The sequence below is a fragment of the Rutilus rutilus genome (assembly GCF_951802725.1).
Source record: "Rutilus rutilus genome assembly, chromosome: 6".
Lineage (NCBI taxonomy): Eukaryota > Metazoa > Chordata > Actinopteri > Cypriniformes > Leuciscidae > Rutilus > Rutilus rutilus.
In genome coordinates this window covers 43,217,005-43,234,302 of record NC_140214.1, presented here as the reverse complement: position 1 = coordinate 43,234,302, position 17,298 = coordinate 43,217,005, and the positions used below count along the sequence as shown (strand labels likewise).

Here is a 17,298-nt window from a genome sequence, read left to right as displayed (position 1 = left end):
TTTGAAGAGCGATGTGTCTAAGTATTGCCGTACATGTCATGAGTGTCAAGTGATGGGAAAGCCCAACCAAAAGATTCCACCAGCTCCATTAATTCCGATCCCTGTCATTTGCGAACCATTTGAGCACGTAATTTTGGATTGCGTTGGTCCCTTGCCGAAATCAAAAGCAGGTAATCAATTTTTGTTAACTATTATGTGTTCTGCGACACGTTTTCCGGAGGCTGTTCCCTTGAGAAGAATAACTGCGCCTGTCATCATTAAAGCTTTGATAAAGTTTTTCTCCACGTTCGGATTGCCAAAAATCGTGCAGACAGACCAGGGTACGAATTTTCTTTCTAATGTTTTTAGACAAGTGTTGAAAACTTTGGGTATCTCACATCGGATCTCGAGCCCGTATCATCCTGAAAGCCAGGGTGCTATCGAACGATTTCACCAGACGCTGAAGTCAATGTTGAAAAAGTACTGCCTAAGCTCTGGTAAAGAATGGGACGATGGAGTACCATTAGTGTTGTTTGCAGTTCGTGAAGCCACTCAAGAATCTCTGGGGTTTAGTCCTGCAGATTTAGTCTTTGGTCACACTGTACGAGGTCCGCTGAAGGTGTTGAAAGATGGAATGTTGAATGACACTAAGCCATCTCAACAAAATGTGCTAGAGTACGTCAGTCGGTTCCGAGAACGACTACATAATGCGTGTTCATTTGCACGAAAATCGTTGTCCACTGCTCAGGAGGGCATGAAGAAATGGTATGATAGGAAAGCTGTTGTGCGTGAAATTCAACCTGGCGACGAGGTTTTGGTACTGTTACCAGTACCAGGTTCAGTTCTGACTGCTCGTTTCTCTGGTCCATACAAGGTATCAAAGAGATTGAGTGAGACTGATTTTGTAATCCACACGCCTGACCGCAAACGGAAGTTTCGTACATGCCATATTAACATGTTGAAATTATATTGTTCTCGAAAGGTGTCTGAGGAATCTGTGGAAGAGGGGAAAAGGCTTGTTGCTGTTCCTACTGATGTTCTAGCTGCTGCTGTTGTTGCGGTGTCTGATCCTATGATAGTGAAGGGCGAGGTGTTGCGGCCTTCTCCTGGTGAGTGTGATCCTGATGATGGTGTTACACTTCGTAATGATTTCTCAATGTGTGGTAGACTTTTGAATTCTGAGATTTTAAAAAACTTGTCTGAAAACCTTGATAATTTGCTTGAGTCACAGAAACAGGACGTTATGAGGCTAATTCAAGAATTTCCCATGCTGTTTAGTGATGTGCCGACTCAAACGCATGTATTGCAGCATGATATTCAAGTGACGTGTAATTCTTCCATTAAGCAACATGCTTACCGTGTGAATAGTTTGAAACGTTCTGTGATGAGGACTGAGGTTGATTATTTGTTGAGGAATGACCTAGCTGAACCTAGCTATAGTCCGTGGAGTTCTCCTTGTCTTCTTGTTCCAAAGTCTGACGGTACATTTAGGTTTTGCACAGATTATCGAAAAGTAAATTCTGTGACTGTACCGGATAGCTATCCTCTTCCCAGGATGGAAGACTGCATCGATAACTTGGGTTCTGCTAGGTTTGTGACGAAACTAGATTTGCTGAAAGGGTATTGGCAAGTGCCATTGACCGCTCGAGCTGCGGATATTTCAGCTTTCGTTACTCCGGATAACTTCCTTCAGTACCGGGTTATGGCATTTGGGCTGCGAAACGCCCCAGCAACTTTTCAGCGCCTGGTAAACATTGTGTTGTCAGGAGTTAAAAATTGTAATGCATACCTCGATGATTTAGTGATCTATTCTTTTGATTGGTCTGAGCATTTGACTGTTCTTCGGACAGTTTTTGAAAGATTGGCTGATGCTTCCCTGACAATTAATCTGGCTAAGTGCGAATTCGGTAAAGCAACGATCACCTATTTGGGCAAAGAAGTAGGTCAAGGTCAGGTTCGCCCTGTTAGTGCCAAAATATCTGCTATTGCTGACTTTCCTATTCCAACGACAAGACGAGAGTTACGTCGTTTTTTAGGTATGGCTGGTTACTACAGAAGTTTCTGCCGAAATTTCTCTACTGTAGTACATCCTCTAACCAGTTTGTTAAGCCCAGCGAATGCTTTTATTTGGACTGATGCGTGTCAACAAGCTTTTGAAGGTGCAAAGTTGTTGTTGACTAGTGCACCTGTTCTTGCTGCTCCGGATTTTACACGTTGTTTTAAATTGGAAGTTGATGCTAGTGCTTTAGGCATGGGAGCTGTTCTTATTCAAGAGGATGATGTCGGTTTTGAGCATCCAATTTGTTACTTTTCTCGAAAATTCAACCGACATCAGCGAAATTATTCTACCATTGAGAAGGAAGCTTTAGGTCTAATTCTCGCTTTGCAATTCTTTGAGGTTTATGTGGGTTCATCTGTTCTGCCTGTTACTGTGTACACTGATCACAATCCGTTAGTGTTCTTGTCCAGAATGTACAATCACAATCAACGTCTTATGCGTTGGTCGTTGATTGTGCAAAATTATAACTTAATCATAAAGCATAAGAAGGGTTCAGAAAATATCATTGCTGACACCTTATCTAGAGCTTAAATACTGCTTCAGGTTGAGTTTTAAGGGGGTGAGTGTTACGTACACCGCGCTACGTAATTTTTGTTTGTGCGTATGTTGCTGCATATGCGTGTCGTGTATGTCTGTGTACTTTATTTGTTTCAGGTGTGAAGCTCGGTTGGAGAGTCCGCCTGTCAATCTGCTGACGTGGGATGCTGACGTCGGGGATCGCGGCACCAATCGCATGTCGCCGTGCAGTTTATGAATGGCTCTAACTTCAATGGCGGCAGTCGAGACAGATTCTGGGTTGAGAGAGTTTGCACACTCTGTGAGGACGGTTCTCTTGTCCGAGAGACCAGTCTGAGAGACTGATCATTGTTTGGGGTTTACTGCTTTTATGATCTTGCAGTTAGATCAGTTCTCTTTGTTTGTGCTCGAGTGTGCTTTGTGTTGCTCTTGGTAGCTTGCGCGAATGTGTTTTGTGTTACTCTTGGTAACTTACGCTAGTGTGTTTTGTGTTACTCTTGGTAACTTATGTGCTTATGTTTTGTGTTGCCCTTGGTAACTTACGTGCTCGCAGTGCCCGCTAAATGTTTGTTGCTGTCATGAAATCTTCTTCTGAGTTCATCGTTCACCATTGTGTAGACTGGCGGGAGAGGTTGTGAGTCAGGTAAGCAGGTCGCGACCTACATTTGCACACGTAGTACGGAGATGTATTAGACACACTAGTGTTAGGAGTGGTGCTAATTATGTATGTTTTTGTTTTAGTTAGTATAGTTTAGTTATAGCGTCTTGTACGCTGAAGATGTTTATTTCTACCTCTTTTGTTGATAGTTAGTTTAATCATTTAAACCTTAGTTAAAGGGGCTTTTTGTTATATTCAGTTTTTGATTTAAGCACCACTCTTTTGCTCTTTCCTCTCCCTCAGTTTGTCTGTACTTTTGATTGTTCTGGTTACGTTGTACAATTTTGTAAACATCCACTACTTTATTACTTTTCATTACTTTATATCTTCATTACTACTTCACGATATTGCAGTTGAGGAATTAAAAATCTTTCAACTCAGTTATGTATTGTTGTCTGTTCCTTTTCAATTGCAATTCCCGGTACTGTATTTGACACACACATGCAATACTTTTGTTACATCTAATAATATTCCTAGACAAATAACATCTAATTAACGAGGGTCGTAACAAACTGTATTTAGGACGTAATAAATTAATAAAAAGTTTATCAACATTGATCAAAATTAAGAACCTTTCTTAACTGAGCACCAATAATAATTGAGCATACAATCAACATTTTACTATGATTTCTAAAGCAATTTAAAACTGGAGTAGGTCTAATGATACAGAAAATTCAGCTCTGTCTATAATTCTCTCTCATTCTGTCTCTCCCATTCAGTTAGTTGTGCACAAACGAAGCATGTGGGGGGGCTGAGTGACCTCAGATTGACCTAATAATATTCTTTTAATATCTAAAAAACCGAAACAGCACAAACGAAACTTTTACCGGCACAAACCAGCACAAACGGAGCACAAACAATTGGGTGAATTTGGAGCATGTGGGGGGGCTGGTGACTTCATCGTCTATAATTCAATTTTTGATATTTTAAAACCCGACACAGCACAAACGAAAATTTTACCAGCACAAACGAAGCACAAACGAACGAGACTATTTTGGGTGAATATGGAGCATGTGGGGGGGCTGAGTGACCTCAGAATGACCTAATAATATTATTTTAATATCTAAAAAACGAAACAGCACAAACGAAACTTTTTACAGCACAAACCAGCACAAACGATTGAGCATAGTTTGATGACGTTTTGCGTTGGGTTGGGGGCCAACTTCACGCAGGTAGCAACATAGTGTCGGCCCAGATCCGGCCCACATCTGGACTGTTTGGAATCCACGTGTACCAGATGTGGGCCGAAACCATGTTGCTGTCTGGGGACTGATGCTCTGGTCTTCATCAACACACGTTTGCACCACCTACTGGTCAGCTGACTAATAGCAGAGGAAGATTATGCATCGACACACTTCTGCACTACTGCTTTTCCTGCAATTACCGGATGTGAAATGTTGAATTTTCTGTCGAATATGAACCACTGAATTTGTAGAAGTGAATTTGTAAAGCAGAATAAAATAGACCAAAGATTGCCTGTTGAATATTATAGGTTGTATTTTTAAACAGAAGGAATATTTTGGAAGTGATATCTGAAAGGTGAATATGGATGATTGAATTTTTAATAAAGAAAATGTGTGAAATGTTTTGAATTTAAATATTCACAGCTTAAATATACAACCATGTTGAATTTCAGCCCATAAATATGCAAGCCCTGAAAATACAATGCATTAAAATGCAAGCACGTTAATGCAATGCATATTTTTTCAATAAGCGCAATTCAACAAGCTTTTTTTTATTTCAAAAACATTTGCCATGATTTTACTCCCATAGTTTTAGTGCATTTTGGTATGATGGTATGATTTTAAATAAACTGAAATAAACTTTAAATAAACTTTTTGTATCATTTTAAATAAACTGACATACCAAGATGAAAGTTGGTTAGGAGAACTGTGTGAAGAGTTTTGAAAACGTGAATAAATGATAAATATTGTTTGTTTTGGTGGTCTTTTACCCTGCTTTTTAAAAGAAAGTGGTAAGTCTGTCTGATGAGAGAGCGTCAGTTTGTCTTTTAAGATCAGATTCTCATTGATGGTGTTGGTCTGGTCATGGAGATGTTGTGAGGCTGTTGTGGTTTAGAGAGACTGATCTGTGGGTGTAACAGGTCATTGTGTTTGGACTGTATTTTCTGATTTCACCATCTAGCTCTTATTCGTCACCATGGCTTCCAATTTGATTAGTCATTGTTTCCAGCTGTTACCTAATTAGTGCTCTTTGTTTCTCCCAGTATATTTCTGCCTGTGTTTCTTGTTGATTCTCGTTAAGGTTAGTTCTGAGTTTGGTTTAGGTTTTCCTTGTATTAATAAAGTCTGTTTGAATTGATCTTCTTCGTCTTGCCTTCTGCCTGCACCACGCTTCAGAAACGTGACAGTGACCAAGAGAAATGTGATGGTGGACACGATGAGCCTGTAACAAAAGCAACCATTTCAAATGTGACTCCATTCATTACTAATGACAATCATGCAATAGAGTTCAGTTAGTGTGGGACATTTGCCAGCACTATTAAAGGAACACATACCGTTTCTTCATATTAAACTATGTTATTCCCTTAACTAAGACGAGTTGATACATACCTCTCTCGTCTCAGCGCGTGCACTCAATCGCTCTGGCGCGCGGCGACACTTTGCTAGCGCTTAGCTTAGCCCAGTTCATTCATTAGGATCCAAACAGAGATGAAGCTAGAAGCAACCAAACACCTCCACGGTTTCCCTATTTAAATACAGTTACACGAGTAGTTACACGACTAAGTATGGTGACATAAAACATGGTGCTTTTCTAAGCGGGTTAAAAGGATAACTATAATGTGTGGCGGAATAGCACTGGGAGCGCTTCGACTGGCGCAGTCATTAGAACCATGCATTTGTTTATTGTGATGGTTACTTGTATTCATTCTTTTACTCATTTATTCATCTTTCTTATTGTGAGTAAATAAAATATAATTATTTCATTAATTTATGCATTAATTGAAAACTGAGATGTGTTCACTGCATTTATTTAATGTGTATTCATGCATATCTATGTCATGTCATATGACAAAACAAACAAATGACATTTTGTTTTACTAAAATATATCATTTTCAGTTAGAAAAAAGTAATATAATTAAGTATTGGTCAGCATTTATCATTATAATGGTGTGTAAGTGTTGGGGTGGGCTAGCAATGCAATTCTTTCTGGGATAATCTTTATTTTTAAGGAGGGATATTTACATTTTTGGAGTATAAAATCATCAGTTTTCTCCAAAGGCGAGATCGTGGAGCAGCCGCCGTCTCCTCTGTGCAGACATTACACACATTACACACATTACACACATTACACACGCTGAGGAGAACTGCTCTAGGCTGGTAAGTTACTGGTGTTATCAAGTGTTAGTGCTCCTGTCACTCATAACTTATAGTTACATACAAGATCAGGGAAAGATTCCAGTTCTTTAATGAACAATCATAATGACAATAGACAAAACAAACTAAGAAAACATAAATATCATGGGTTTGCGTTCATCATAGTATGAGATTATATACACAGGGGAAAAAGCACAATGACAAAGTTAAATATATTTGAATAATTGATCATAATACATTAAAAAAAAAGTTTATCATTTATAAACCTGAGGGATGAAACGAGTTAAACATAAATGAGATTTAAGCCACTTTTGCTTGTGGGTGAAACATTTTGCATCTAAAATAAAGAAATTAACAACATATTCAAGAGATGATGATTTGGGGTTTTCGTAATAAAAAATAATATATTTAAGGATAAAACTGTGAGTCACATTATCGGGTTAAAATAAAAGATATGAGCGACAGCTTTAATTCATCTATCTGTAAATATCTTGATATTGATGAAACTTGCTCATTTTGTGGTTTTGTTGAAGAATCAAGTGCCCATTTATTGTGTGATTGTAGTATAACCAATACATTTAGGGTTGATTTAAGTTCTTTTAAGTTGTTGCGCTTGTGATAACGTTGTAGGTCACATGATAACGTCAACATGGCGGATGATGTACGGTAACCAGGGGGTAAGGAATTCGACCGGAAGTTGAAGTCGGCCGCGTGCCGCCATCTTGTAGCAGAACTTCACCTGCAGTTAGCATCCCATTGACTCCCATTCATTTTGGCGTCACTTTGACAGCGAATAACTTTACATCTGAGGCGTTTAAAGACTCCATTTGTCCATTATTTATTTCTAAAGAAACACGACAATGTATAAAATGCTCCATTACCTTGTAGCTTATGTTATGGCCCCGTAGAAGCAGTTTTTGTAAAAGTAGGCTAACGATTGCGTCATAACCACGCGACTCTCTGTCGCACAGTAGAGAGATTACCGTATGGACGGGAGGAGAAGCTCGCGGGCAATCGGGGGGACGTGGAGGCAAAATGACAATATAATTAATCAGAATACCTAGCAAAAGTTGCTCATGCTCCTAGCTCATGGACAGCTCCTACTCACACTCTCCGTCTCTGCAAGATTCGGAAGGGAATGATTCAGATTTCTCTTGGCACAGCTACTAGAAGACAGACGGGTTGCTCACGTGGTCCGTGTAACGCTTTGCACGGTTTGAGTCTGCGCGTCAGGAAAGGAAGTGGTAAGAAATCGCTCAAAATGGGCTTCACTTGTCTCAATTGAGTTCCAATGGGGTCGCTGTGTCCATTTCTTTTACTGTCTATGACGGTAACGGCTCGCATTCATACTTAACGAGATCAGGCTATATAGTACCTACTCTTTTAGCGCTTGTTAAGCAAGTACTTATTGAAATTAAGTCCTTTTAAACAACAATTAGTTAGTCATGTGACAATCACCTGATTACGTAATGTAGAATAGTCACAAGAGAGAAGAAATTGTTAGATATAGAGGACATATCTCACAAAAAAAAAAAAAACACAACACATGTAAAAAAAATATATATATATATATTGTTACGTACGTGTACGTATTTAGAGTGTTGCAATAGGGAGATGTGGGTAGTTTGTTGTTGTTGTTGTTGTGTGTGTGTGTGTGTGTGTGTGTTCCAGATGTTCACTGGATCGATCTACAGCCTGTTAGTCCTCCTGAAGGATGATGACGTCCCGGTTCACCCATCCAATCACATTACACCCCCTTCCTCAAATACCCGTATCTCTTCCAGTGCTGCGTTCCAGTCCAAAACTGTCATGCCCTTCACTCGCAAACTTCCCTCCGTCTCGTTCACTCGGATGTACGTCATTGCGAGTGCCCACTACTGGCGGAAACTGCAATGGGCTGAACTGGAACGTCCTAAGCCCTTGATCACTTGGAATCAGCTGTGGAGTTGATTTATTATTTACATTTTTTTTTTTTCTTTAAGAATTTGTTTAATGCAGCATCCAAATGTTTATGTGTGTTTGGGTTGTTTTAAACAAAAAATATATATAATTAATATATCATAGAGTTGTCTGTTGTGGTGGTGATTATTAGATGAGATATGTGGTGACGTCACAATCGTACTGCATTGTGGGACATATAGGTGCCTGAAGTGTACATTTGAAGCAGACTCGCTCCCTCGGTCAAAATCGAGGGAACGAGGGTCTGTCCATATAAACTTCCCTGTCCACTTCACGAAGTGGAACGCACTTCAAAATGGCGGCAGGGATTCCCCCAAGGGGAAGTGCTTAGGGAAGTTCGCAAGTGCGTGTCTAAAAGTGGACTGGAACGCAGCACAGCTTTCTGCTCACTTTGGCATTTGTCTTCGTTTGGCTCGCTGTCGCTGATTTCTGTGTGTCTATCGTGTGAGTTGATCAATTGTCGTATAGTGGTTGTGAAGTGTTTCTGTGTGTTCTACTGTTCATCCTTGTTCAGTCATCACGGTGTGTGTGAGGCTGGGAAGGAGGGAGCAGGACATGCATTGCACACCACAGGACATCTTGAGTTGTATTACACACACAGGTTTAGGAGAGCGCCGCACTGTCATTTGTGTTATATTGTAGTCAGTGTAGTTTGGTTAGGCGAAGACTTTTCTTTTCTACATGTTTTAATCTTTATAGAATTAATCTTATAGCTAGTTTGTTCTGTTTCATTTATTTTATTTGGCATCTCTCGAGCTCGCCTTCCCACCTTTGATTGTTTCTGTTTAGTATTGCTATTTGTCTTGTTGTTTTCCTCATTGTCTGTATAAATATAGTAAACTTTAAATATTAAATATAAATTAAATATTGTAAACACTATTGTCTCTTCATTCTTTCACTTTTGGCACTGTAAAAATAAATACTTTTGAGCAGATCTTTTTCCTTTTATTGCCCTGTTCTTCATATTGAGTTACACACTCATCTTTATTTAAATGTTATACTCCCTTACCCCTATCTAAATCTAAAAGGGATGTAACTATATATATATATATACATATACACACACACACACACACACGTAATAATAATAAATGTTTCTTGATCATCATATTAGAGTGATTTGTGAAGGATCATGTGACACTGAAGACTGGAGTAATGATGCTGTAATTCAGCTTTGATCACAGGAATAAATTACACTTTACTGTATATTCACATAGAAAACAGCTGATTTACATTGGAATAATATTTCACAATATTACTGTTTTTGTTTGTATTTTTAATTAAATAAATGCAGCCTTGGTGAGCAGAAGACACTTCTTTTAAAAACATTAAAAATCTTACCGTTCTAAAACTTTTGACCGGTGTTGTGTGTGTGTGTGTGTGTGTGTGTGTATATATAATATAACAATGCACTAAAGTGAAACTGATCAGAGTCAAATATATATATATATATTTGTATTCCAAAACATAGATTTTACAAAAAAAAAATTACAAAAAAAAAAATACATGTTCAACTTCACATAAAATATCACTGAAATATACAAATCATAATCAACAATATATTCCCAATTCCAAAACTTGGAAAAATATATTTTTATAATAATTAATTATTATATTATTTATATTATAAATAATTATTATACTAAACCAACATTGATCATTCAATATCACGTTTCTAAAACACATGCTAACACACACGCTGCTTTATTTAACTGTGAAGTCTGAGTCTCTTCCACCTTTATGAAACACATTTACACATGTATTTCTCCTCATAGACAGCAGTGAGACTCTTCTGTGGATCAGACTGCACCTCCTACAGAGCAGTGATGAATGTTTGAATCACACATTTGTGTGTGTTATTAGCTCCCGACATGCTTGCTGATGAATGGGCACATCCCGCTTGTTCTGCATCGCCCTTCCCAGTCACTCCTCATCTATCTTCATCTACTCTGTAAAGTGGAACAGAAGAGAAAACAATCAGAGCTCAGTGAAATTATTATATTTCAATTACTGTAAAAATAAGTTAACTTGAATTCCTGTAATCAGATTAATTACTGACTTTACATAATCTTGCATAGATATTTGTGTTTTATTTGTGTTAAACATTTCAATAACTTCACATCTTGTTCTCACACAAACCCTTTGTTGCAATAAAGCTTAATGATAATTTCCTTTCACGAATGTTTGAAAGGTTTGTTCACATATCAGAGGTAAATGAAGATCTCTTTAATATCTCAGTGATGTTTCCTCACCTCAGGACACAGTTTGAGTCTCGTAGCTCGTCTCTGAGTCGCTGCTGTGAGTCTCCTATCTTATTGAGTCTCAGATCAAGCTCTTTTAGAAACTGCAGTGCTTTTGAGTTCGTCAAAGACTGAGTTAAAGAAGAAACATCTGTAATGCCACAGCGATATAGACTAGAAAGACACAAACAGAGGAAGAGAGATGATCTTACAAACAAATCATGAATGTGAAGAATTTTACACAAATATAATGTGAACTCAGACTCATTGTGAGATATTGAGTATAAAGTGTTTTAGTTTAAAAAACCCAGAAAGTGCACTGCTATAAACACTGAAACATAAGCCCTGCTGTCTTCAAATAAATAAACTTCAGTCACACTGTAATTGCTGTACAGTATAATGATACTAACTGTAGTTTCTCCAGCTTGAATTGTGGGTTCATCAGTAGATCACTGAGGTTTTTCACTCCAGAGTCTCCTAGTGTATTCCCGCTCAGGTCCAGCTCTCTCAGGTGTGACGGGTTTGATCTCAGAGCTGAAGTCACATCAGAACAACCTTCATCTGTCATATCACAGCAGCTTAAACTACATTAGCAGAGAGAGAGAAGAAAATAAGACAGAAGAAAAGAAAACTCTTTATTCTGTAAAGTCACATCATCTTCATAAGCACATAAAACAGAGGAAGAGAGATCTTCATCTTTATTTCACCAGATCACAAAATACTAAGTTTGCACAAATACAATGTTAAAGTGTTTTAGTTTAAACTGTTGAAGTGATTTCAAGGCGAGACACTACAGGTGAATAGGGTAAATGTTTTAACTAGGAGATATCGCCATGAAACTTTCACAGTTGATTACCTACATTAAGATGGGAAAAAAATGTATTACAAGTTTTCTGTAATTTAATGTTTAAATATGCAAATTAGGCAAAATCTGAGTAATGGATAAAGCCAGGTTTAAAATTATTTTTTCATTGTGTTCACATATTAGATGGGAAAAAATTACAGAGGGATTTATGGATATCTACTTTTGTTATCCTGTAAATCAGAATATACTGTCAATGGCCTTAAATTATGATTTTGGAATAAAATGTTATATAAATCAGGCTAGGAATAATATATTTATAAATCCCTCAGTAAATGTCTTCATAATATAACTAGGTACAAGACTGGAGAGTTTGGTGTATATAGGTGTAAAAATATTCTTTTTTTTAAATTATAGTTAGAATCGGTATAACTCAGTGTTTTAACTAACTGAAAAAGCTGAATAATCGTTCCAAACATTATTAGTCGGCAAAATAATCGATGATTAGTCGATTGATCGACTATCAAAATAATCATTTGTTGCAGCCCTATTTCCAATAGTCTGTTTTGAAACCCAGTCACACTAGTACAATTACTAACTAGATAAAAAAACACATAAAAATGTGAGCAATAGGGAAACCCAGAAAGTGCACTGCTATAAACACTGAAACATAAGCCCTGCTGTCTTCAAATAAATAAACTTCAGTCACACTGTAATTGCTGTACAGTATAATGATACTAACTGTAGTTTCTCCAGCTTGAGTTGTGGGTTCATCAGTAGATCACTGAGGTTTTTCACTCCAGAGTCTCCTAGTGTATTCCAGCTCAGGTTCAGCTCTCTCAGGTGTGACGGGTTTGATCTCAGAGCTGAAGTCAGGATGAGACTCTGTTTCTCTGTAATACTGCAATATCTCAGACTGAAGACAGAAAGAGAAAATGACTCAGATCTATGATGATCAACTAACGTGTTCATCTTCATCCAGCAGACTTTTGCTGACAAATAAACAGGGATATCAAGGTAAAGGTCACATGGAGAAAGACTACACATTGTTCATTTAAATATACTACCAACATTGTAACAATACAAAGGTTGAAAGCGTTGATGTATTTATGTTTACACATTCATGTCATATAATTTTTAAAGGGTCATGAAACCCCGAAACACATTTTTTGATGATGTGACGCGTGACCTTTCCAACGTGATGATGTAATACGTGGCACATCTCAGAGATGGTACAAGACAAGCATTTGTGGTTAAAAACTATATATATATATAAATAAACCAAAATACAGTGAATAGCCTTCTTGGCGCGCCTACTTTTGAAAGTCAACATTTAGATCATGTGAACAAAGTTAAATGCATTATAAAGGCCTGGGTCACTTTGGAATAAATCACAACGTGTTTCATGATAAAAACCGTGACTTTAGTTTACAGTCCGGTAAATACAGTAGGTTATAGTAAATTATTTCACAGACCCCCTGGCACTCGAGGACTGAAAGCCTCAGAAGAAAGCCCTGTCGAGGCTCTTCCCCGGTGCGGGTCGTGTCGAGCCATTAGTCTGGGTGTTTGATGAGGAAAAGATGAAATGTAGAAGTTGCAATTTATACGTTTTTTCGTTTAGTTTAATAAACAGAAAATGAGATTCCGGCCTGATTTCTAATTTTTCGTTTGTGGTTTACAAATCGGTTTATGGCTTTGATATTTCGTTCGCACATGTGAGAGATCGCAAGCCATAGGCTACAATATGCTGACATGGAGTTTGGTGTTTTATATATGTATAGCCTATTTAAGAGCACTGATTTGGGAAGTAGGTCCTTCCTGTGTGTCATTGTCCCATTGAAAAATGCAATGAAAATATTTTATATGATATGGATAAAGTAAAATGTTTTACTGTAGCCTATTATTGTATGGGCAACAAGGATTGGACTTAAAAACAATGATAAACATGACCATGATAACATGTACATAACATTTCCCACTCGCCTTTTAATGAGGTGTGTGTGTGTGTGTGTGTGTGTGTGTGTGTGTGTGTGTGTGTGTGTGTGTGTGTGTGTGTGTGTGTGTGACAACAGAAGCTGGTGTGTGCTCTTCCTAATTGAATGCAAGTATTATTTCTACAAACTGAGCTCATAACTCATAGGACTGATTAATAACAAGTGTCATTTTTTTAAACATACGTAATGTAATTCTTGTATGCAAAATGTATTTACATTTGTTATAATTTATATCTGATTTAATTTCGCTCATGGAGATAGCGCGGACAATGTGCCGTGTTTTAGTGGAAGATTGCTGCCATCTACTGGAGAGCAAACACATTTAAGATTAAAACACCATCTATGATGATCATCTTATTGAAGAGCTACAGCAGCATTTAGTTTCCAATAGTCTGTTCTGAAACCCAGTCACACTAGTTCTGTGTGCTGGAAGACACTGTTTCTTCTCTTTCATTTTTAACTATTTATTTAACGTTTCTCTTCTTTATTCTCTGTTGAAAAGGCAGATTTCTGCATGAACACAATCAGTACATTGTATCAAATGCTGGAAATTAAACAATTACTAACTAGATAAAAACACATAAAAATGTGAGCAATAGGGAAACCCAGAAAGTGCACTGCTATAAACACTGAAACATAAGCCCTGCTGTCTTCAGATAAATAAACTTCAGTCACACTGTAATTGCTGTGCAGTATAATGATACTAACTGTAGTTTCTCCAGCTTGAATTGTGGGTTCATCAGTAGATCACTGAGGTTTTTCACTCCAGAGTCTCCTAGTGTATTCCCGCTCAGGTTCAGCTCTCTCAGGTGTGACGGGTTTGATCTCAGAGCTGAAGTCACATCAGAACAACCTTCATCTGTCATATCACAGTAGCTTAAACTACATTAGCAGAGAGAGAAGAAAATAAGACAAAAGAAAACTCTTTATTCTGTAAAGTCACATCTTCTTCATAAGCAAATAAAACAGAGGAAGAGAGATCTTCATCTTTATTTCACCAGATCACAAAATACTAAGTTTGCACAAATACAATGTTAAAGTGTTTTAGTTTAAACTGTTGAAGTGATTTCAAGCATTTTGATTCTTGTATGTGAATGTGACTGACCTCAATCTCTCCAGTTTACAGTGTGAATCCTTCAGTACGGCACATAAGTGCTTCACTCCTGTGTTTCCTAGTTTATTCCTGCTCAGGTTCAGCTCTCTCAGGTGTGACGGGTTTGATCTCAGAGCTGAAGTCAGGATGAGACTCTGTTTCTCTGTAATACTGCATCTATTCAGACTGAAGACAGAAAGAGAAAATGACTCAGATCTATGATGATCAACTAACGTGTTCATCTTCATCCAGCAGACTTTTGCTGACAAATAAACAGGGATATCAAGGTAAAGGTCACATGGAGAAAGACTACACATTGTTCATTTAAATATACTACCAACATTGTAACAATACAAAGGTTGAAAGCGTTGATGTATTTATGTTTACACATTCATGTCATATAATTTTTAAAGGGTCATGAAACCCCGAAACACATTTTTTGATGATGTGACGCGTGACCTTTCCAACGTGATGATGTAATACGTGGCACATCTCAGAGATGGTACAAGACAAGCATTTGTGGTTAAAAACTATATATATATATATATATATATATATATATATATATATATACATATATATATATATATATATATATATATATATATATATATATATATATATATAAACCAAAATACAGCGAATAGCCTTCTTGGTGCGCCTACTTTTGAAAGTCAACATTTAGATCATGTGAACAAAGTTAAATGCATTATAAAGGCCTGGGTCACTTTGGAATAAATCACAACGTGTTTCATGATAAAAACCGTGACTTTAGTTTACAGTCCGGTAAATACAGCAGGTTATAGTAAATTATTTCACGGACCCCCTGGCACTCGAGGACTGAAAGCCTCAGAAGAAAGCCCTGTCGAGGCTCTTCCCCGGTGCGGGTCGTGTCGAGCCATTAGTCTGGGTGTTTGATGAGGAAAAGATTAAATGTAGAAGTTGCAATAAACGCGTTATGAGTCTGCACAACTGCAGCAGCGGAGGACTTTTATTCTGCTGAGCGGATCTGAGGAAGAACTGATGACGGGACAGTTTGATCTTCGGCTGACAAATCAGAGGAAAGGAGCGTTTCATTCCCGCCCACGTGTAGAAATCCAATATTCCAGCTGTTCATAAATGTTTCTACCGGAGAACGAAAAGCGAAAAATCAAGCTGAATACTTTTGAAAAAATTAAAACAAAAAAGGAACCGTTTCCTCGATTTTCTACTTTCAATATTAAATAAAAAAACGAATGAACATTTCCTTTCATTTCATTTCCTATTTGGACTGGAATAACGAGAAATGAAAAAAGACGGATCGTTTATACGTTTTTTCGTTTAGTTTAATAAACGGAAAATGAGATTCCGGCCTGATTTCTAATTTTTCGTTTGTGGTTTACAAATCGGTTTATGGCTTTGATATTTCGTTCGCACATGTGAGAGATCGCAAGCCATAGGCTACAATATGCTGACATGGAGTTTGGTGTTTTATATATGTATAGCCTATTTAAGAGCACTGATTTGGGAAGTAGGTCCTTCCTGTGTGTCATTGTCCCATTGAAAAATGCAATGAAAATATTTTATATGATATGGATAAAGTAAAATGTTTTACTGTAGCCTATTATTGTATGGGCAACAAGGATTGGACTTAAAAACAATGATAAACATGACCATGATAACATGTACATAACATTTCCCACTCGCCTTTTAATGAGGTGTGTGTGTGTGTGTGTGACAACAGAAGCTGCTGTGTGCTCTTCCTAATTGAATGCAAGTATTATTTCTACAAACTGAGCTCATAACTCATAGGACTGATTAATAACAAGTGTAATTTTTTTAAACATACGTATTTAATTTCTTAATTTCGCTCATGGAGATAGCACGGACAATGTGCCGTGTTTTAGTGGAAGATTGCTGCCATCTACTGGAGATCAAACACATTTAAGATTAAAACACCATGACATTTGAAGGACAGCCACTAGATGGCTGCAGCGCATCACTCACTGGCTCGTTTCCCATTTCCACATATTGTAGGTATTCATCTTTTCACAAGTTTTTTATTTAGATGTGTTTAGACATTATAAAATCATTATTATAACAATAAAAAATAATCTTTGGTCAAAGTATCTGAAGTATCATCGTTTTTTACAATACAGTCAGACCTGAACATGATGTTATATGTGTGTAGGCCTATATGTGTGTGTTTTTGTATTCGTTCTGCATTGTGGATGTTTTATGGCGTCGCCCTTCATTTCTGTGTCTGCTCCGCATTGTAGATGATTTATTTTTGGGACAAAATATGTAACAGAGAGCAATCCTATGGATGACTTTTGGGGGTGGGGTTGTGTGTGTTTCGGGTGAGCATTCCCCAATGTGGATGTGTTAACGTGTTGTCGCTCTCAAATCATGTTCAGGTTTGGTTGCATGCATTGTTGTGAAGATAAATATCATTTTGCACATTACATTTTCCATTGTATTGACTGACTCACACATCTGCCTGCAGACACCCAGCTGTGCAGATTCATTTATAGATTTAACCACATTTAACCCAAGCCAGTGGAGACCAATCCAGCTTCTGGAGGACCAGTGTCCTGCAGTTTAGCTCCAGCCTATCCCAACACAGTTCATCATCAGGTACAAAAGCTGTAACTGGGGTGGTAGCCTTATATATATGTAT

At 37.6% G+C, this 17,298-nt stretch overlaps 2 protein-coding genes across 2 annotated transcripts in view; both read right to left on the bottom strand.

Moving 5' to 3' along the window:
• LOC311292520 (uncharacterized protein) overlaps positions 1 to 17,298 on the bottom strand; it is a 341,250-nt gene that overhangs the window by 132,259 nt on the left and 191,693 nt on the right. The window contains exons 12-14 of the mRNA XM_084412232.1: positions 14,652 to 14,825; positions 14,255 to 14,428; positions 12,295 to 12,468 (exon numbers count right to left, since the gene is read on the bottom strand). Of these exons, the coding sequence (XP_084268358.1) occupies positions 12,295 to 12,468; positions 14,255 to 14,428; positions 14,652 to 14,825 (522 nt within the window). The remainder of the gene's footprint in view (positions 1 to 12,294; positions 12,469 to 14,254; positions 14,429 to 14,651; positions 14,826 to 17,298) is intronic.
• LOC311292532 (protein NLRC3-like) overlaps positions 1 to 17,298 on the bottom strand; it is a 437,424-nt gene that overhangs the window by 228,596 nt on the left and 191,530 nt on the right. The gene's annotated exons all lie outside the window — the stretch shown is intronic.